General features: G+C 40.6%; 1 protein-coding gene across 3 annotated transcripts; it reads right to left on the reverse strand.

Annotated features, from left to right (window-relative positions):
• Nucleotides 1-13471: 13471 nt before the first annotated feature.
• On the reverse strand, nt 13472-18890 carry LOC306992960 (myelin-associated glycoprotein-like). 3 transcript variants are annotated; one of them, XM_079602309.1, is made up of 8 exons: nt 18474-18889; nt 17967-18038; nt 17437-17799; nt 15299-15616; nt 14929-15192; nt 14708-14792; nt 14585-14636; nt 13933-14468 (listed from the first exon to the last, which is right to left on the reverse strand). In XM_079602309.1, the coding sequence occupies exons 2-8, from the start codon at nt 18028-18030 to the stop codon at nt 14415-14417; spliced, it is 1200 nt and encodes a 399-aa protein (XP_079458435.1). In that variant the 5' UTR covers nt 18031-18038; nt 18474-18889; the 3' UTR covers nt 13933-14414. The 3 variants fall into 3 exon arrangements, with proteins under 3 accessions (XP_079458436.1, XP_079458435.1, XP_079458434.1); XM_079602310.1 differs by lacking the exon at nt 17967-18038 and having other exon boundaries at nt 13472-14468; nt 18474-18884; XM_079602308.1 differs by having other exon boundaries at nt 13952-14468; nt 14585-14792; nt 18474-18890.
• Nucleotides 18891-23150: the final 4260 nt, after the last annotated feature.

The following is a 23150-nucleotide window of genomic DNA, read 5'->3' on the forward strand; positions in this document are numbered from 1 at the left end:
GGCCCTGTCCCAAATGGCACCCTAAGTCTTCCTCTGAGTCCGCACTTTCTTGAGGTAACGCCGCTTTGACTGTCGGGAAGAAATCTGCTGCGGAGTGCGCATCAGTGCGGGCTCTGCAAAAATGCGCATCGAGGGCGCAAATCGACCCCAGAGCACGCGAGCACCCTTCTGAGAGCTAAAATGACAAATGGGACACCCTACGGTCTCACGGACTTAACGGACACGTGCACGCGGCAGCCATTGTAAGTCCACAAGACCGAAAGTGCATATGAAGTGTGCCATTTGGGACAGGGCCATTGACAGCTAGGAACTGCAGGAAAAGCAGATTACAGAGCATAGGCTAATCTCCATCTGCTGTTAGTCGACCTCATCAGCAGGGTGTGCAAGCGCGTGTTGTTAATGAAGACCAGAGCAACAGTTAGAGCAAGCCATTCATTCATAAAAACTGATTTACAGAAATTTAACTGTATTTGTGATTATTATGAGGCCTGTTTTTATGTTTAATTCAGTGTCTTAACAGTTACTTTCCCTCTGTAGCCTACATGCATCTTTCTCTACCATGAACGATATCATAATGTTATTCCCCCGATGCTGATGTACAGAAGCTTTATTTTTCAGCCAGATCCCATAAATAGATTTTTTTCTGGTTACGTTTGTCCTCAAAATTGGAGTGAATGGGGGAAGGGGTGTGAATCTTCACACAAGAGCCCGTCAGAGCTGTTACTGTCTGAGGCATCACTGGAGAATAGATATTATCATCAGCTGAACATAAAAACACATTAGTTACATAAATCGTGTGCATTGACATATCACATTTATTATATTATTAGCCTATCATATTTATGTTGTCATGTAGTGCTTATATGAAGCTTAACCCTTTGCTATTATTTACTCTTTCTTTTTTAAATGGACTTACCTGAGTGATTATGTAGGTTAGTACTGTGCTGCTGCTGCTGATGATGATGATGATGATGATGATGATGGTGTAGAAAGTGATCTGAAGCATCTTTAGAGGCCTAATATACATTAGGTTAGAATCTGAAATTGACTTCTGAACAATAACTACAATTAATATAGAGTACACAGAAAGATTATCATTGGGATCACTTTCAGAGTGTTTTTTTTCCATCAGCTTTTGACATTCAAGTCAAGATCCATTTAAAATTATAGTCCAAATTAACAATGTTCCCTTTCGAACGGTCACTTCGTATTGCGTAGCTATACGCAGTGGGGAAATTCCCTTTTCCTCGATTTACTGAAGCTTATATGTAAATTTTGCAGCTGCACAGCTAGCACATTGAGCATCAGACCTGCTCATAGGCTGTGCTGCAGCAACTGCACTTCCAATGGCGTGGGCGCGGGGCGTGGCTTTAGCCTATAATAGTCCCACAAAATCGGCAAGTTTTCACCACAAAATTGTACATCGCCCTGGAAAGCAGCATGGCAATGCAGATGCCTTGTCGTGGCTACCAACTTACGTGAAAGCCAAGGAGCAAGAAGGCCCCATCAGCCCTAATCAGGGGCCAGCTATATCAGTGTGTGCTGTTAAGGAGGGCCCCCAGGTGGTGCAGTAGAAAGCGAATGTTGGGGTGGTTGATAATTTGGCACAGGCCCAGCGAGATGATCCAGAATTGGCCCTCCTAATAAATCTTAGGCAGGACCCAGATGATAATGCTGCTGAAATACAGCAGAATGCTGCCCTGAAGAAGTATAGTTCTGTTTGGGGCCAATTGCGGTTGCAAGACCAGACCGGTGATTCTCCCTAAGGTGCTGGTAGCATCTGTGTTAAATCAACTTCACAGCTCGGTAACGGGAGGCAATTTAGGTATTCAAAAATTGCAAGAGAAAGTAAGAGATCATTTCTATTGGCCAGGGTGGTTTGCAGATGTAAGACAGTGGTGTAGGCAATTTGTAGAATGTGCTTCTAGAAAGACACATGGTAAGGCCCCCTGTGCTCCAATGAATACTTCAGTTACATCTCGTCCTCACGAACATATTACTTTGGACATTTTGGGGCCTCTACCTGTAACAGAGACACCGTCATCAACACCAGACATCATCACTCCGCCCACTCGTTCCCATTCCCCTGAGTACTAATCACCATCACCTGTCCTCACCACCTGCACATCATCATCCCGCATCACCCGCTCCCTTCATATACCACACTCCTTCACTCTGCCAGTTGTCTGGTCTCGTCGTTGCACTACCGACTACCTGACTCCTTCTCTGAGATCGCTATCCACCTACCTGATTACCAACTAACTACTTACCTTCATCATACTTCCACCAGGACCATCTTCCGTCTTCTTCAGTCAGTCACCCAGTTCCCTCTGTCCGCCTTCTGTCATCTGGATCCTTCATCAAACTCCAAACCTGCCACAGATAAGAGACTGGTTCACTTTCATCATCAAAACTCATCAGAAACTGTTTACATCCGGTTACTCACCTGCTACCTTTTACCATAACATTACTGTTCAATAAACACTGTTTACGTTACCTGTTCGTCTCCTTCTGCTCTGTGACAGAAGACCAGACCACAATGCAAGATCCAACAGGTGACGGCGGAGTGGAAGCTTCAGCGTTGGCTGGAGCCGCGAACATCATTCCACCTGTCATTTCCCCAGCCATCAGTTCTTCTTCTTCGGCTTCTTCATCTGCCTCTGTATGTCCCATGGCCCGACCAGCGACCTACTCTGGCGAGGAGGGGGAGTGCAGCGGGTTTTTGCTTCAATGTGAGTTGTTTATGGAGTTGCAAGCTCCACTGTTCACCTCGGATAGAGCGAAAATCGCGTTCGTTATCTCACTTCTCGCTGGACGTGCACTTCTCTGGGCCCGGGCTCTTTGGGATGCGAAAGGAACAGTCATTCAGTCATTCTCCCATTTCATCACTCACTTCCGGGAGGTTTTCTCTCAAGCATCAAATGAACTGTCAATCCACGATCAACTATTCCGTCTACGGCAGGGTAAATCTTCTGTTGCTGACTATGCCCTTCAATTCTGCACACTGGCCGCCAGCAGCGGATGGAATGAAACAGCCTTGATCACCGCCTATCGACAGGGTTTGAACCCGGATATCTGTTTACAGCTGGCGATCTACGATGATCATATCGGAGTTGAAGGTCTCATTCAGCGCTCCATTCGAGTGGCTCAACGTCGCTCGGCCTGCTTCCTGAATAACCCTGTTCTGCCTCCTCCTCCTCCTCGCTCAGCAACCGTGGTTAGTTCAGTCAGTCCTCCAGTACCAGAACCTATGGAAGTGGATTCCACTCATCTGTCTTCAACTGAACGCCAGCGCCGCATCCTTAATAACTTATGTCTGTACTGTGGAGCGGCTGGTCATCTTCTCCTCTCCTGTCCTGTTCGCCCTCCACGGCCGGCGGTGAGTTCAGTTCGCCTTCCATCACCCATTTCATCTATGAAGTACACCCCTGTAATACTCACTCATGCCAAACAATCTGTTTCAGCGAAAGCGTTGATCGATTCCGGTGCCGCTGGCAACTTCATTTCCTTAACCACTCTACAGAAATTGCATGCTCGACGCCAGAATAACCCTCAGATTCTTCAAGTTCAAACCATCCTGGGAAAACCGCTAGGCCGCGGACAGATTCGTCACTGCAGTCCGGAAATCACTGTTCGCATTGGATGCCTGCACGAAGAGAAACTTTCCTTTCTGGTACTGGAGGGCTCGACCGCTGACATCATCCTGGGACGCCCGTGGCTCGAATATCACGAACCCACCATCTGCTGGTCCTCCGGTGAGATCTGCCAATGGGGGGAGAACTGCTTCTCTCACTGCCTACCCTCCATCAATAAGATTACTCCTTCTTCTGTAGAGTCTTCCAAGATCCCCATTAACTCCACTTCAGTAGAAAGTCCTCCCACTGGTGAACATCTCGAGATTCCCAGCGTCTACCGGGCGTTCCAGGATGTCTTCAGCAAGCAGCTGGCCACCAAACTTCCTCCTCATCGGCCATGGGACTGTGCGATCGACCTGCTGCCTGGGGCCACGGCACCCAGAGGAAAGATCTATCCGTTGTCCATCCCGGAGCAGAAGGCCATGGAGGAGTACATCAAAGAGGCTCTGCAACAGGGATACATTCAGACATCTACCTCCCCTGCCGCTTCCAGCTTCTTCTTTGTGGGAAAAAAGGACGGAGGCTTGCGCCCCTGTATTGATTATCGTACCCTCAATAACTCTACAGTCAAGTTCAGATATCCTCTTCCTCTGGTCCCCGCCGCCCTGGAACAACTGCGTGGAGCCCACGTCTTCTCGAAACTGGACCTCCGAAGTGCTTACAATCTGATCCGTATTCGAAAAGGTGACGAGTGGAAGACAGCCTTCATTACCCCTGCTGGCCACTATGAGTACCGGGTCATGCCTTTCGGATTGTCCAACGCTCCCGCAGTATTCCAGGGCTTCATGAACGAGATCCTCAGAGACTTCCTGCAGCGGTTTGTTATCGTGTACATTGATGACATACTCATATATTCTGCCAACCTGTCCGAACACGTTCTTCATGTGAAACAAGTCTTACAACGCCTCCGTGATAACCAGCTTTTCCTCAAACTTGAGAAGTGTGAGTTCCATCTGGACACTGTCCATTTCCTGGGATATGTCATCAGTCAACAGGGAATTACTATGGACCAGAGGAAGGTGGAGGCCGTATCCAACTGGCCGTTACCTACCAACATCAAGGAACTTCAACGCTTTCTCGGATTTGCCAACTTTTACCGCAGATTCATCCAGAACTTCAGTAAGATCAGTGCTCCCATCACATCCATGCTCAAGAAAGGGGCCAAGTCTCTGTCCTGGACCGCGGAAGCCACCAATGCCTTCAAGAAGCTTAAAGCGTCCTTCAGTTCCGCTCCTACCCTCCTTCATCCGAACCCAGATCTTCCGTTCCTCGTCGAGGTAGACGCCTCAACCACCGGGGTAGGAGCGGTTCTCTCCCAGCGGCAGGGGAAGCCTCTAAAACTCCATCCATGTGCCTTCTATTCCAAGAAACTGTCCCCGGCGGAGCAGAACTATGACGTCGGAAACAGAGAACTGCTGGCCATCAAGCTGGCGTTGGAAGAATGGAGACACTGGCTGGAGGGAGCGAAACATCCATTTGAGGTCATCACGGATCACCGTAACTTAGAGTATCTTCGAGACGCTAAAAGACTCAACTCCCGTCAAGCCCGCTGGTCCTTATTCTTCACCCGGTTTAACTTCAAGGTAACCTATCGACCAGGGGACAAGAACGTGAAAGCTGACTCACTCTCTCGTCAGTTCCAACCGGATTCTGTAAACTCCAATCCTGAACCTATTCTCCCTCCAGCCATGCTAGTCAGTCCCATTCAGTGGAAACTGGATGACCTCATCGCCGAAGCCACTCTCACCGAACCTGCTCCGCCGGGAGGTCCTGAGGGGCGGACTTATGTTCCGTCCCGTTTACGTCCGTCCCTCATGGACTCAGTGCACACCTCTCCGGGCTCTGGACACCCAGGCAGCCAGCTGACCCTCTCGCTCCTTCAACAACGCTACTGGTGGCCCAATATGACCCAGGATGTCTCCCGATACGTCAAGGGATGTGCAGTCTGCGCTATGGCTAAGGTTCCTCGTCGCCTCCCTGAGGGAAAACTCGTTCCTCTACCATTACCCACCAGGCCCTGGTCTCATCTCGGAGTGGACTTCATAACCGATCTTCCATCGTCTGACTCTCACACCTGCATTTTGGTGGTAGTAGACCGCTTCTCCAAAGGCTGCAAGTTAATCCCTCTACCTGGTCTGCCCACCGCACTTGAAACAGCCGAAACCCTCTTCAGCCAGGTGTTCAGACACTTCGGCCTCCCCGAAGACATCGTGTCTGACCGAGGACCTCAGTTCATCTCCTGTGTTTGGAAGGCCTTCTTCAACCTGCTGGGAGTTTCTGTAAGCCTAACATCTGGATATCATCCTCAATCGAACGGTCAATCTGAGAGGAAGATACAGGAGATCGGGAGATACCTGCGGTCATATTGCCACGATCATCAGGACTGCTGGAGTCGTTACCTGCCCTGGGCCGAGTATGCACAGAACTCTCTCCAACAGTCCACCACGGGTTTGACCCCATTCCAGTGCATACTCGGCTACCAACCTCCTCTGTTTCCCTGGTCAGGCGAACCATCGGACGTTCCAGCAGTCCATCATTGGTTCCAGGAGAGCGAGAGGGTCTGGGACTCAGCTCATATTCATCTCCAAAGGGCAGTTCGTAGACACAAGAGCCAGGCCGATACCAGAAGACGCACTACTCCGGTGTACCAACCTGGACAGAAGGTCTGGCTCTCCACCCGGGACATCCGTCTACGACTGCCCTGCCGTAAGCTGAGTCCCCGCTACATAGGTCCGTTCGCCATACAGAGGCAGATCAATGATGTCACCTACCGTTTGTCACTACCCTCACACTACCGAATCTCACCTTCATTCCACGTGTCTCTGTTAAAGCCTTACACTAACCCTCTGATCCCTATCTCTGCAGAATCTGGTGTTGATGACGTACCTCCTCCTCCTCCTGTGGACCCTGCAGACGACAACATCTATCAAGTTCAAGGCATACTCGACTCCCGACGTCGGGGCGGCCACCTGGAGTACCTCGTGGATTGGGAGGGCTGTGGTCCTGAGGAAAGGTGTTGGGTACCTCGTGATGACATCCTAGACCCATCTCTTCTTCAGGACTTCCATGCTGCTCATCCAAACCGTCCAGCACCTCGAGGTCGTGGTCGTCCCCGTCGTCGGTCTTTTCCGCCATCAGGAGCTGGCCGTGGAGGGGGGGGTACTGTAACAGAGACACCGTCATCAACACCAGACATCATCACTCCGCCCACTCGTTCCCATTCCCCTGAGTACTAATCACCATCACCTGTCCTCACCACCTGCACATCATCATCCCGCATCACCCGCTCCCTTCATATACCACACTCCTTCACTCTGCCAGTTGTCTGGTCTCGTCGTTGCACTACCGACTACCTGACTCCTTCTCTGAGATCGCTATCCACCTACCTGATTACCAACTAACTACTTACCTTCATCATACTTCCACCAGGACCATCTTCCGTCTTCTTCAGTCAGTCACCCGGTTCCCTCTGTCCGCCTTCTGTCATCTGGATCCTTCATCAAACTCCAAACCTGCCACAGATAAGAGACTGGTTCACATTCATCATCAAAACTCATCAGAAACTGTTTACATCCGGTTACTCACCTGCTACCTTTTACCATAACATTACTGTTCAATAAACACTGTTTACGTTACCTGTTCGTCTCCTTCTGCTCTGTGACACTACCTGAGACGCCTAGAAAGCATAGGTATATCCTTGTCGTGAGTGATTACTTTTCTAAATTGACTGAGGAATTTCCCCTTCTTAACCAGGAGGCGCAGTCAGTTGCTTGTGTCTTGAGGAGTGGATATGTCGCTTTGGCACTCGCCGCAGTATTCATTCTGATCAGGGGCGAAATTTTTTGTCTGCCCTGTTTAAAGAATTGTGCCAACTGTTGAATATGAGTAAGATGCGTAGCTCCCCATATCATCCACAATCTAATGGTTTGGTGGAGCGATTTAACCGTACTTTACTGTAGATGTTGTCACTGGTGATTGTCGTTTGAACCTTTCTGGATCCGCCATCAAATTGATAAGTTTAATTATATCAAGTGCTGTGAGAAAAGGCTGTAAATCTCCACCTCCAACATCCTCACACGCAATATAGCCTACTAGCCGAGACTCCTTCTTTATGTGTACAGATGTGACGTAATGATGCAAAGACATTCGAATTTCCTGCTGAAATCCACCAGTACCACTGGAATTAAAAACATTATTACAAGTTTACCGTTTTGAATCGGGCTAAGGCAAGCAAATTGTTTTGAACACTGGCTGGTTATGTACTTGCTCCAAAAATGATTTTGGATAATTTTTAACCCCAAAAAGTTACAGACTGGAGCTTTAAATAATTGTATTTTATTTTCTGACAACAATAAGAAACATGAATAAATAAGAATGAATTCACAAAATAAAAGAATGAATAAAAGTAACCATCACAATAAACAAATGCATATACAAGTCAACAACACATGAAACAAGAAAAAAACTAAATATATGTAATAAATAAAACATAAAAAGCAAAGGCAGATCAGAACATTTAATGAACAAAATCGGGTTCTGTACATGGCAGAGAGGGGAGCATAGTCAAAAGCTGGGCAATAAAGGTCGGTAACCGGAATTAGTCGAGGAAACCGGAAATATCCAGAGGAGAGATGCAAGCCCAGAAACCAGTAGGCAGACATGAGTCAGAAACCAGGTAGACAATTCGGGACCAGAGAGGGTGGCACTCCAGGCACAGGTAAACTTGGCAGAGAACAAAGCAAATCGGAGCTTCACATGACAGGACTATATGGAGAGACTAACGTTAACTAGCATTAGCAGACATGAGAAAATCTAGCAAAGAAACTAATGAGACTAAATAGCTGATAAATCAAAGGAAGGAAAAAATAAACAGGTGTGCGAGTGGTTACAAAATATTTCCAAAAAAGGAAAACACATTAACATGCAATAAGTATGCGCTTAAAGGGTAAGTTCGGTATTTTACACTTAAAGCCCTGTTTACAGATTGTATCTGATGAAATAGAACAGTTAAGATTAAAATTTGGACACATGCTCCTGTCCAGAGAATTGTAGGTTTATTTCGTTTATTTATCCGTTCTATTTCATCAGATACGATCTGTAAACAGGGCTTTAAGTGTAAAATACCGAACTTGTCCTTTAAGTCGCTGTCTATTCAAGGAGTGCTGAAATGTCAATTAAACATTGTCACATTAGACAAGGAAGTTGTAGGTTGTGTTTGAATAATTACATGTTTTATTTAGCTGAGGTAAATTAAACACAATACTCACGTATCCTTGCTCGATGAAGAATGAGACGGCCCAACGGTCGGTTGAAATTTATAAGGCTGGTTGGTGCTTCAGGACAGTGACAACTGACGAGGACGTCATCCAGTGTTTGTCCGGACACCCTAGGCACAACCTTAAGGAATGGCCCTGAACGGTGGTTCAATGTCAACATTGTGACAACGCTGTAACAACCTTACACACAACGTAGTTATAGCAAACTTTTGGCCATGTTGTTAAAACGTTGTTAGAAGGTTGGCCAACGTTCTGTGTTTGCTGAGTACGTAATGTGTGGCGCATCACAGCTAGTGCAAGACAGGCATTTGTGGTTAAAAAGTATTTAAATGTTTGTTTGTTTTTTTAGAAAATTACTGATCGTTTCGCTAGATAAGACTCTTATTCCTCGGCTGGGATCGTGTAGAGCTCTTTGAAGCTCCATTGAAACTAAGTTGGACCTCAACATTGAAGTCCACTATATGGAGAAAATCCTGGAATGTTTTCCTCAAAAACCTTCATTTCTTTTCGACTGAAGAAAGAAAGACATGAATATCTTGGAAGACATGGGGGTGAGGAAATTATCAGGAAATTTTAATTCTGAAGTGAACTAATCCTTTAATAAAGTTTCTAAAGAACTGACAAGACACTGTTCTGCTTGTGTCTCATCCAAACTTTTCGCTCACCGAACGTAAAGCTATATCACACAATCCTAAAAATAAAGCTTCTTTATTGCCATGGTTCCGAAGAACCTTTCAAATCCATGGAACCTTTCCATTGTACAAAAGGTTCTTTATAGTGGAAAAGGGTTCTTTAGATTATTCAAATGTTCTTCAAACTAAGGAAATACGTTTTTTTTTTAAGGTCCGTTCACTGAAAAGTTCTTCAATGGCACAAAAAAATCGTTCTTCTATAGCACTGCTGCAAAAAACTCTTTTTGGAACCTTTATTTTTTAAGAATGTAAATGCAATTGCTACTTTATTTATTTTTATTGCCTGCAATTGCCTAAAAACCTTTATTTTTACACTTTTGCATGTGTTTTTTAAAAGTACAATAATAGCCTATTTCTAAGCCAAATTAACGCAGGGCTATTTCTAATGCACAAACTGAAAGATAAAATTGAATTGACACACAATAAAAAGAGTTAAGCAAAGAACCTCAGCTGAGAAAACAGTTACTATTCTCACAAAAGCGAGCCGTGAAGCCATTACAATAAATAAAATCTATTTTACTGTAGAATGTAGGCTATGTGTGCAATTGCATGAAAGAAGTTCACTGCAGAAATTAACTTTATTAAAGATACCTTGCAATTTTACAAAATAGAGAAACAAATCCTTACCACACAACAGTGCAGTCGTTCACAAAAGCAGAAGGTATTTTCCTTTGCAACACATTTTAAAGATGGATTTCATGAACATGATATGAAGTAACACTACACCTCGGGTAGCTCTAAAAAAGGATACAAAAGCATTGTGGACTGACATCAGTCATGAAATAAACTTAAAAAAGGTGATTTTTCCCCATAGTTTATCAAATGAGATTTTTAATGCAGTATTCAGCAGGTTATTCCATAACATTAAATTTGTTACTGTTCAATAAAACTATCCTTTAAACACACACGTTAATGTGTAGTTTTCTCATTGATCTCTGTGTTACCTGGACCGAGAAATTCTCGTTTATTTATCAGTTTATTGACCGCTCCAGGGGTTTCGTGAAAACTACAGATTGCACTTCTGCATTTTTGTATCTCCGCCCCTCTGTTGGATCGACAGAGGTTATTACCAGAACAGTTATTGTAAAGGTAGGTTTATCCCTGAAAATTGTATTGCACTTTGTCAACTCTTTAAACAGCATTATTGTAAAAATGGAACACTATGGCAACAGCTTTCTTATGTAACAACAACATTTTGATACGTTCACTGGAAACCAAAAGTAACTCACTCCTGCTAAACATTTACTCTTTAAACTCTTAACAATACAAGTCAACATTATGACAAAGTTTGCTAAGAAGTATTTCCTACTAAAGCAAGGCGCAATTTGACTATGGTAAGCGTAAAACATAGCACACTGGCTTTTGACGGCAACATGCCCAGTGCATTATTTACATTTAATCATTTAGCAGATGCTTTTATCCAAAGTGATTTACAAATGAGGAGAGCAATAGAAGCATTTAAACTAACAATAGGACAAAATATGTAAGTGTTATGCCCCTTCCTAGTTTAGTCTAACACATTATTATTATTTCTTAAATCGATATAGAAGAGAAAAAGAAAGTGTTAGTATTAATGGATCAAGTGTTGCCGAAAAAGATGCGTCTTCAGCCATTTCTTGAAAATGGCCACGGACTCAGCAGCTCTGGTAGAGTTAGGCAGGTCATTCCTCCAGCTTGGAACAGTGATTTTGTGCCTCTTTGAGATGGCATCACGAGATGACGTTCATTTGCAGAGTGCAACTTTCTGGATGGCACGCAAGTCTGGAGTAATGAGTTTAGGTACAAGGGAGCATACCCAGTGGTTGTTCTGTAGGCAAACATCAGTGATTTGAATTTGATGTGAGCGGCAACTGGCAACCAGTGCAATTTTGTGAGGAGAGGAGTGACGTGAGATCTTTGGCTCATTAAAGACCATTATTCTGGATCAGTTTCAGAGGTTTGACAGTTGATGCTGGAAGGACTGCTAAGAAAGCATTACAATAGTCCAGTCTGAATAGAACAAGAGCCATTTACCATTAACCATTTGTGTAGCATGCTCCGATAGGAAAGGCCTGATCCTCCTGGTGTTGTAACAGGCAAATCTGCAGGACCGGACAGTTCTAGCAATGTGGTCTGTGAAGTTCAATTGATCATCAATCACAACTCCAAGGTTCCTGGCTGACCTTGATGGAGATATGGTTGACAAACCCAACTGAATGGAGAAGTTGTGGTGTAGGGTTGTCGGTTAGTGAGTTAGTGTTGGGGGGCTGGAGAGGGCACACTCTTCATAAAGCATCAACCAACATCAAAAGGCAGGTGTTGAAGTGGAACCCCCAAGGACAGCAGAGAAGAGACCGTCCAAGAAACACCTGGCGACGTGACCTCGAAGCCGACATCACCAAGATGGGCTACACCTGGAACCAGCTGGAAAGAATGGCCAAAGACAGAATAATCTGGAGATCTGTGGTTTGCGGCCCATACCCTGGCAAGGGTGATGGGCATAAGTAAGTTGGGTTGGCGGGGACCACAAGTAGCTCTGTCTTTGCAAGGTTTAGTTGAAGATAGTGGTCCTTCATCCAGTCAGAAATGTCTGTCAGGCAGGCAGCTACTGTCGGATCCTCTGGTTGGAATGAGAGGTAGAGTTGTGTGTCGTCAGCATAGCAGGGATAGGAAAAAACATTTTTCTGAATGACAGATCTGATGTCATGTAGATGGAGAAGAAAAGTGGTCCAAGCACTGAGCCACCCCAGTAGCTAGATGTTGCGATCTAGACACCCACATTATGGGTGTTGAAGTTTCCCTATTTGGCAAAAGGGAAGACAACAGCCTTTTTTTTTCTATATTTTCTCTAGTCAGGTATAGCACCAATTTCAAAAATGTTTTTGTCCTTCTACTGCATAGGCAGCCACGTTTTATTGAAAGCCCATTTTGCCAGCGATGTACCCCTTTAAATATGCACTGTTAACTTGTGTTGAAACATAACATAAACATAAAAATAGTTGCTTAATGTAGTTAAAAGAGAAGTTAAGATTAATGTCATTTTGAGGAGGATGAACATAGCAAAGTGTAAGGAATTTAGTAACTGCATGTTTAAAGATGTAGGCCTAACTCATGTCACTCAAAAAACATTTACAATTGTCTCCTACAAACAGCCATTGTCTCATTGTGGTTGGTTTGACCATTGTGGTTGCAGACAGTTTTGAAACAAGGACATTTTCTAAAGCTCTAAATACTTAGACACTTACCCAAGACATAAACACATCTTATTTTCCTAGAACACAACACTTACTTGTGGCCAGCAGGCAATGGAAAAATCTATTATGATTATGTCTGATGAATTACTTACTGATGAATTGCTCTTCTAGATGTGAGACGGAAGAGTACAGATTAACAACAATAGCACGGATGTCCATTGTTCATATATTAAACATGTTAACATGTTCAATCAAAATGTTTATTGATTCTTGCTCAGTAAGGTCTTGCATTAATTCAGTAAATTACTACATCTATGCTCTGTTCCCACCGGCACGTCATTCCCACGTCAATCACACACACATGCGCGTCATCATCACCCTCATCATATATGCACTCACCTCACCTCTTTGTCTGACTTCGTTTTCTGTAAGTGGACTATTACCCTCGTCTCCAGCGTCTCCGTCAAGATCATCATTTGGACAAGCTCTGCTCACCTCATCACTGCACTTTTGTTATCAATAAATCTCAATATTCACCACCAATCTTCCTCTCCTGTGTCTGCTATCCGTAACAGTATATATGCTTTTTCCTGTGAGATTTTTGTTTGTCTATGCATTTTTTTTTTTTTTTTTTTTGCATAGTAAAATAAAAACTGTAGATGTAGTTTGATTTTTTTTTTTTTTTTTTTTTTTTTGCCAAATACATTTTGGCAGAATATTACCTTAACCAAGTTTAGCGTCTCGTTTTCCTTCATATTTAAAATATAAAACATATATTTTTATGGTTTAATCGAACGTATTGGGTCATAAAAAACAAGCATCCCCTTTGGACATATCTTTTGGCCACTACTGTAATGAGGATTATAATCTCAAATGAAAAAAATATATATATATTTCTCTACATCTATAAATATAATGTCAGCTAAAACATGGCATTTAAATACAAAAAAATCAACAACCTTTTGTTCAAATAACAGTATATGTGACTGTTTCATATTTCATAATTGGATGACAAGTCAACATTAGTCATTTCCAATCAGTTGTCAGTCCCTTTTTCCCATTATACAAAATAACTATAATCTTATAATCATAAATTTAGTTTTAGTGATATTTGTGGCTTTGTTGAGGTCTGGGGAAAGGAACTGAACCTTTCTTTGAATTGCATCAGAGTTTTTAATAAGAAAGTAGAATGTTTACATTTGTATGTTCCTCAAGAAAAGTAATTAGTTACTAGCACAGTGAGTAAAATGTGGATTACAAACATAATTCTTCTTTAAGTACAGTTTCGTTCATCATGCAGGAAAAGAGATGATCTAACAACAATGGAGATTAATAAACAATGAATATTAATAAATACTGTAACAAATAGCTTATCTTGATCATTGTTAATTAAGTAATGTGAACAAATGGGACCTTATTGTATATAGTGTTACATTTTCCCTAATCAGAGACAAAAGACACAGTTGCTTTTTTGTTGACAACACATTTGAATATTATCCGAGCAGATTACACTTTCTGTTAAATCATATGTTTTTGATATAGAGTAATAATGGACATGTCTTTTGGCATTTCCAAATAGTACAGTTTGAAGTCAATCGCTCATTATGGATCATGTGATTTATGGTACATCTTCTGTCATTACCCTCTTTTTATGAAATCATTTACATAAATGCAATCAATCTGGTCACGATCCTGACAAAGCAAAAAAAAAAGAAGTAATTACTTAGATTGTCTACTGAATGTCTACTTATGATGTTTCTCATTAGTGATTGCAATAATGCAATCCTCTTTAAAAGTGTAGAACTTACCTGATCAGTTTCCCGAACAATGGATTCACTGGATGCTCTTGCATTTTGCGCTCTGTATCGACAGGAAATACATAAATCACAAACATGAACATTTGTGGAACATCATATTTAGTCTTTGCATACCTTTTTAAAAGTGTCACCAGAAGAAATAGCAACAGTAAAGCTAAAAGTCCTCCAACACAGCCGGCGATCAAAGGCACAGATAATTCTAATGGGTGGCAGATAAAAACAGAAATAAACAGATGTTGGTGTTCAGTAGATTATACACAATATGAGACAAAGTCAAGTCATAAAACCGAAATCTTTGATTAAAATAGCATGTCAAATTTATAAATCAAACTCACCTGCCATAATCATCTGGATCTCTTCTGACCTCTGAATACCATGTTCATTCTTTGCTATGCAGAAGTACCAGCCTCCACTGCTCCTATTTACAGTAAAGATCAGTTGTTCTCCTAAATCCAGAGGACTCTCCTGTCCACGTTTGTGCCAGTAGAAGGTCATGTTATTTGATGGATTGGCTTTGCTTTTACAGGTCAAAGTCACATTAGTGCCAACAGAGACTGAAGCAGATTGATCGATGGTGATGCGAGTTTCTTTTGGAGGAACTTGAGGGCAAAATAGAAACTTCTTTAGATAAACTAGATGTTATAATAGTACACATCTGAACATAATAATGCTAATGAAAGAGCAAAACTACTCTAAATCACTTACACAGGAATTGTAGCATCACGGTGGTCTCCACAGTTGAGTCATTAGATGTTTTTCTTGGATATGTAGCAGTGCAGGAGATGTTCTTTCTGTGATCCATGTATGAAGCTTTGAAGGTCATGTTTGAAAACACTGACAGGGTTTTATCAGATTTCTCCTGTAACTGTGTTGTAATGTGGGCAGATTCAGGGATGTTAGTCCAGGATATTGTAGGAGGGTGTTTGGGGCAGGGGGCTTCAGCAGAGCAGCTCAGACTGACTGTTGTTTCCTCCATCACTGCTTTCAGATCAGTGGGTTGAAAGATTAGAGGTTGTGGTGAATCTACAGGGCAAAGTGTACATGGTATAAAATACTTTTAAATTTAAGGAAAACATACAACAACTACAGGCTACTTCAAAAATTAAGCATACCAAGAGACTTGATTTTGTCCATCAGGAATTGATTGGTTGGTTGTGGTTTGCTATTGCTGGGATCTGAGTGACAGGATATCCCGCCCTCATGCCGAAAAACACCATCAGAGAAGAGAAGGCATGTCGTTGCAAGATGGAGGGAGAGTTGTTTTTTATTAAAGATTTTGAGGGCACATGAATAAAATAAAATAAATAGTGAAACATATCTAATATGTTTGACATCCTTTGACTGGATGGAATCAGAGCGTGTGTCCATCAAACATTTCTCGATTTTCTGTGAAATCTGTCAACTCAAATCTGCAGACTGGCTCTCACTTTCGACAATAGTGTTGACTCGTCCAGACTGTAAATTCAGATTGTTTTGTGAAATGTATTTTATAAATATATTTTTGGGAATAACTTTTTCGTATATATATATATATATTTCATGCACATTAATTGTTTTTTGAGCATGTGAATTAAGTTTTATGTGAATTTGCCTACGTATGTGTGCATCATCATTTCTTGCGGGAATTATTAAAGTCACCATGGAATCAAAATGGACAATAAAATTTTTTTATTGTATATTGCAGAATTTATTATAATTGATTTATGCGTCCATTTCATTTTTGTAAAATAAAAACATGTGCCCTCATAATCTTTAATCAAAATAACTTCCCTCCCTCTTGCATCTCTTCTCTGCTGACGTGTTTACTGGCGCGAGAGCGGGACAACCTGTCATCAAATCAATAACAAACCACAACCATCCAATCAATTCTCCATTCACAAAATCAAATTCCACCTACATGTTTTCTTGTAAAAAAAACAACAACATATTACTCATTTATAATTACTTTTGATTAGAAATCGCGTATCTCCAAAAACGCTACTTTCAGGAAATGGAATTTTTGAATAATTAAAAACCATGTTGTCAAAGTTGATATTGTGGCTTTGGTCAGACACTTGCATGTGTCCATATATTATTAACATTTTACCAAAGTCAAGCTCAAATTAAATGATTAGGTTTTGCACCAGAGAATTTCAGAGATATTTGGACATACGTGTTTTGTCCGTCATTAGAACAGCCGCATTTGAGGCAGTAAGTACATCACATTACGTTTTCATCAACTTACAGGTTATAAAGTTTACTGTAGATGTGAGCGCTCAGTTTTTTTCTGTCATATGGCCAAAATTTCATGTCATTATGGCTATGCTAGACTAAGACACTCTTCTCTGTTCCTCAAACACCTTTATACTACACTCTAAAAAAATGCTGGGTTGATTTAACCCAAATTTGGGTCAAATATGGACAAAACCCAGCCGTTGGGTTACATACTGCCTCCAAACTGCACTTTATTCACGATAGAGCCCAGGTGGTGTTATGAGGTTTAGTCACAAGCACTTTTTAATACTTTTCATTGGTCAGATATTTGCAAAACTCACAGACAGACGTACAGGGTGACCAATAGAAATGATTTTTTTAAAAATGACCAAATGAAGCTACAAGGTTTCCGCTCAACAGCGATGATACGCCACATAGAAAAGACTATCACAACTTCTGTTTCGTGCTGACTTTAATAATACTAATCTGGCTCATATAGGCAAAGTATCAATTGTAACATTTTGTTTATTTGTTTATCCATAGAGACACCATAAATTAATTTTAGTTATAAAAATATTCAGGGAATTAGTCATGAATGTGACATAATGGAACAACAGATTAATAAAGTTTACAGTGGAGCTGGAACTCACCTGAGACAGAAATGTAGATGGGATTCTGATATGTGAGTTTCCAATCCCGTGGCTTTATTTCCACCTTGAAGTAGTAATTGTCTGAATGATTGTTCATGACATCATAGAAAACTGTGGTACATTCACGCCGACTGAGATTTCCAGTTATCTCTATACGACTGAATCCTCTGCTGATGTTTGTACTTCCATTATAAACTACCAAACTATCTGGTTGGAGAAAAGCATGATTATGCTTTATCCAAAAGCCAAATATACTTTCTGCATTCTTCAGTTCGTAATCTGGCACTTCAAATGTACAAGGTATCTGCACACAAGAGCCGCTCAGTGCTGTTATTCTGCTTGGCATTTCTGCATTATATGGGCCTACCGAAAACAGAAAAACAATATAAACATACAAACACCTTAAAATATAATGTTTTGCAAAATGAGTGTAATACAGGGTACACAACTAAAGCTAAATTGATTTTCTTACAACCGGTCTAAAGCTTTCTGATGATTTTATTTTCAGTTAGACAGCACAAGGAACTCACCTGAAGATACCAGTACAAGTTCATCCGTTATGAACAGTAAAGCCATGAACAGAATGATATACATCTTTAGTCCTGCAGATACAAACACACACAAAGACACTATGAAGACAATTTACAGGATAGAGTCTCTGTCTTTTTTTAAAGACACTCCCAAATCTTAAAGCATTATATTTTCTGTATGTCCTCATTAGGATTTTATTATGATTCGTATTTTCATTTTAATATTTTGTCTATCAATAATTAATTGTTTTGGTTACACTTTATTTTACGGTGTCCATGTTACATGTTCAATTTTTACATTTAAGTACTGAGTACCGGTAATACTAATTAACCATGCACTTACTTATAGGGTTAGGGTGTGGTTATAGTTACATGCAATTATTCACAATTTATAGTAATTATAACTGCATGCATGTGTAACAAGGGCACTGTAAAATAAAGTGCACCCTTTTTTAAATCATTTTTAAAAAAATGTGATAGTCTTAAATATTGATAGAACATCCTTACCTAGAGCTGTACAATCTGTAATTCAAGGAAAAACAGAAGTGAATCATTTTGTTCTCTTTACATACAATTACTATGCAAATATTTGTAGACATAGTTTCGCTGTGGTTTTACAGTTAGATGGATTACCATGACCAAATAAAAAACAAACACAACACTCTTGTCCAAAAATGTCCAAACATGCTGTAATACATAATTTAAATTGAATATGTTTTTTTTAAATCATTTCTGTACTTCAGCATTTTAATATAGGTGACAATACAATTTTAATATTGTATGTTGACTGTTGTACTTCCTCATGAGACTTGTTTTGTTTTTTAAACCATATGCTCATCATTTGTTCTAGTTCAAATCTGACTCATAACCATAAGGTTAATCTCCACAAAGGGACTATTCATGAACTATCAGCCTTATGCCCTTCAGCAAGACACTTTACCTCAAAAGCAGTTTCATACTGTCTCTGTAATAAGGTCATTTCCAAAACATCATCTAAATGACTAATTAGTTGATATTACGAAACAGATCTTGGTAACACACTTTAGAATAATGGTCCGACATTAATAGTAACATGCAGGACTTGATGTGTAGTTCTACATAAGCACTTTAGCTACTAATATGGAAACAAGATTAACTAATCAGCAAATGTAGGACTGAGGTAGATGGTTCTTGAAGATTGTCTTTTTTACTCTAAACATGGTCATAAAGCATCATAATTACTCAAGTGTTAAGTATTCACTCTTTAAGAACTACAAGTGATCTGGGGCCGTATTCACAAAACATCTTAAAGGTAGGGTAGGTCTAATTGTCTAAAAAAACTTTTATTCAAATTTGTTTAAACTGTCTTTATATACCAATACATAATTAAAATGCAAGTACTCTGAAATAGAGAGTATAAAAAACTGAGTGACTCTAGTGTATTTAATCTTCAATAAACACAGCTCATTAATTCCATTCACTCCCACCTAAAAACGGGTCCGCGAGTGCGCGCACGTGGGCAGAGCCAGTAATAGCGGCGGTAGTCATGGCGACGGAGAGTGACAGTCGCGCAAGCCAATCACTTGTTTCGTCCCGAATGGAATTAATGAGCTGTGTTTTTTTAAGATTAAATACACTATAGAGAGCCTAAGTCCCGCCCCTCCGCTTCCGGCTCATGGGACCTTATTTCGGAAAAAATATGTATGGAAGTCAATGGCGAGAGATAACTTATCTTTTTATTCCGTCTGAACTGTCCCCTGAACTACACATATGATGTTTGTCAATTTAAAAGGTAAATATGAAAGTCAAGAAAGTCGCAGTTTGTCATAAAACAGAAGAGTAACGTTTAGTTGTATGTGAAAATCGCTCGATGAACTACATCTCTCGTCTCGCACTATGTAGCCTACGTCACAAGATCCGTTGCTCGTATGTGTGTATTCTGGCTCAAAACACGAGTCAGGCATGACGGCGTAACGTTAGGATTATAATGTAAGACTATAGAAAAAATGACAGACGTTAGCTTCAGTAAAGTTAGCTTCATTCATTGAGAGAAAAGGTATGACGTCGCATGTGCGCCTTCTGGGTTTGTAGTCTTTGTAATTACGTATTTTCACAGTCTTATACCTCAACAGTTTTACATCAAACTGCGACTTTCTTGACTTTAAAATGTATCTTTTAAATTGACAAACATCATATGTGTAATTCAGGGCACAATTCAAACGAGATCAAAATATTTGTTGTCTCTCGCCATTGACTACCATACAATATTTTTCCGAAATAAGGTCCCATGGTGGTCGACCGGAAGGGGAGGGACTTAGGCTCTCTATAGTCACTCAATTTTTATACTCTCTTTTTCAAAGTACTTACATTTTAATTATGTATTGGTATATATAGACAGTTTAAGCCAATTTGAAAAAAAGTTATTTAGACAATTCTACACAACCTTTAAGGCTAAAGTAGCTCCATACTTGCCGATTTAGGAGAAACTCTTAAAAATAACGAGCGTCTCAGTCCTAATTTAAGTAGGCCTTACTACACATTTTTTTGCTGTAAGAGTATTTCACAAAGCATTTTAGCGCTAAAACCAGTTAATCTATGAAAAATTTGTCACTGAGATCAATTCACAAACAATCCTAAAATGTGCCACGGGTGGTTGCAGGAAGGCAGATGAAGACGATGAATAAAGTTTAATAAGGATAATAGTCAAGTCAAGTCAAGTCATCTTCATTTATATAGCGCTTTTAACAATGTGATTGTTTCAAAGCTGCTTTACAGAGATAAACGTATAATTTAAGGTAACAGATTATTTTGGCTTTATAGCGGTACTTGAATAATGTTACTTTCCAGCTAAAGTTAGTTTTGATCGATTCACTTCCGTCGAAAGGATAATTTGTTATTAAATTAGGGGCCGCTAAGACGACACCGTTCTCTCTAAACAGACTTTAAACGCAATGTGAGAAACGCTGATGGCGCTCACGTGCGCATCAGGAATTAATTCTATAGTTATGTGCGTTTGAATATATGTGCGCATGTTTGTAATTCTCTACAAACCAAGCCTATACAAACTTCTTGTCCTGCCTATAAATTTGATACAGAATTTTATTTTATCACTACAGGGTAGATACGCAAATTTTCAACAATGCTTTATCTGTAGAATGATAAAGGGATCCTCCATAGGGAGAAGCTAGTTGGCACTTCAGCACTGCGTTGTCATCGGGTCCAGGCAAAGGTCCTTCGTCAGATCTAAATCTTGATAATACAAATACTACACGGGCAGGGCAGGGCAGGGCGCACACACACACACACACACAAACACACACACACGCAGGGGCACTGTAAAGGGGGGTTAAACGATGACGATTCTCGGGGCCCATGACTAAGAGGGGGCTCAGAGAAGCCCCCAATAAAATTGTGGTGCTAAAAAAAATGTTTGATAGTAAAAATTATTAACTTTAAATTATTCTATTTGCTGTTTCCTGGTGTCCAAAAAAATTATTAGCGTGAAAAATAGATACGGGCCCTTCAAGCAGACGCTGTAAAATGTGTGCATCCTCTGACTGCAGTGTTGTGACTGAAATAGCGCGCGTGGGAGCACATGCGCAAAACAGTTTTGTAAAATGATATATGATCAAATAAAAAATGATTGATATATAATTTTACAAAACTGTTTTGTGCATGTGCTCCCGTGCGCTATACTGTCTATACTTTCTGTCGTGCACTGGAGGATATGTCTGCTTCATTACTCCAAAAACAATCACTTGATGTATGGAGCTCAACCCAGCCATGTGTCTGGTTCTCAATTGTTTGACGGGCGTAGTAACAATAACTAAGGGGCGTGGCTTTTGCGAACGGTCAATTGTATTAATAAATGACAATTTTTGCACTGTATTTTTCATCTGTTAACTCTCACTCGTTCCTACTCACTCATAACATGGCGTTAGTGGTTTTTTATTGAATAGGAGTTGAACAAAAACATATACAAGGGCGTGCAACACAAACACACACACCCTTCTCTCTCCCACTTCACTTCCTGTCCTGTCTACTCACTGTCCTATCATAATAAAAAGACAAAACGCCAAAAATAAATCTTCTGAAAATAAATAAATAAATAAATAAGGAAATAATATCCTATTACCTGTGGCAGTTGTTTCAAAAGTTTACACTTACAATTGATCGAATAAACATGTAAAATAAGCCTATTTTGTGTGTTGTCCGAGGGGATCGAGGGCTCCAAGCTCAGAATTTAGCCCAATCCCAGAGTATTCTCCTCCATATTCCCACTGGGAATAGGAACCAGCCGAGAGTGAGGAGTTGAGGTGGAGGAGGGATGTGAGTCGACTGTATGCCTCGATCCTCTCAAGCTGATTGGATACATAATCTCTCGAGATGCAGACATGTTAGAGGCTGACAATTGTTTAATTAGTGACACTTAGCCTACATTTTAAAATCTTTATTTGAATATGGCAACATATTCATTTCAAAACTTTTTTTGCATATGGCACTATGATACCTTGCTCTAATATTTATTTGATTAAACTACTGAAAGAGAGCCCTTCCCCACCAGCCAATCACTGTGGTCATAGTTAGTAAGGAGTGATGACATCATCCATATAAACAAGGTTTGTTTAAGTCTTCTCTTTATTCCTTTGTAAAAGTTGGTCTCAGCAGCTTTGTGAATAGGTTTTTTAAGATAAAACTCTTACCTAAGAACTTTTACTGCTATTTAGTAGAACTATTATTAGATCAAATGTTTTGTGAATACGGCCCCAGATCACTAGTAGTTCCTGCAGAGGGATAAGGTAGCTAACACTTGAGTAATTATGATGAAATTTATGACCATGTTTAGGGTAAAAAATACAATTTGCTTATGTCTCAGACATGTTAATGTTGTGATTAGTAATTACTTAGTAATTCTCTATTATTTTTCATAGTTAGTTGGTAGATCTTAATGAGGCTAATCTTATTCAGTAATTATTGATAACCTAATAAGGTGTCAGGATTATGTTTTGTTCTGGTTTTGTTCTGTTCCTGTTTCGTCTCAGTTTGTTCCCTTGGTTCATGATTCCGTTCGACTGTTGTCCTATATTAAATATCTCATTAGCTTATTTAAGTTCTGTATTAATTCAGTTCATTGTTCGGTGTTACAGAAGCATTCTTATACAAGTCTATTCAAGTTTGAATAATTCATATATACTTCTGCAAACA

The sequence above is a fragment of the Phoxinus phoxinus genome, assembly GCF_949152265.1.
Source record: "Phoxinus phoxinus genome assembly, chromosome: 24".
In the NCBI taxonomy this organism is placed as follows: domain Eukaryota; kingdom Metazoa; phylum Chordata; class Actinopteri; order Cypriniformes; family Leuciscidae; genus Phoxinus; species Phoxinus phoxinus.

Excerpts from the sequence above, each read along its gene's own strand:
- LOC306992960 (XM_079602308.1), bottom strand. The coding sequence starts at position 18,030 with ATGTATATCATTCTGTTCATGGCTTTACTGTTCATAACGGATGAACTT. Across the intron at positions 15,193-15,298 it reads CGTGATGCTACAATTCCTGT|TTCCTCCAAAAGAAACTCGC; the intron begins GTAAGTGATTTA and ends TTTGCCCTCAAG. Across the intron at positions 14,793-14,928 it reads GATCCAGATGATTATGGCAG|AATTATCTGTGCCTTTGATC; the intron begins GTGAGTTTGATT and ends GCCACCCATTAG.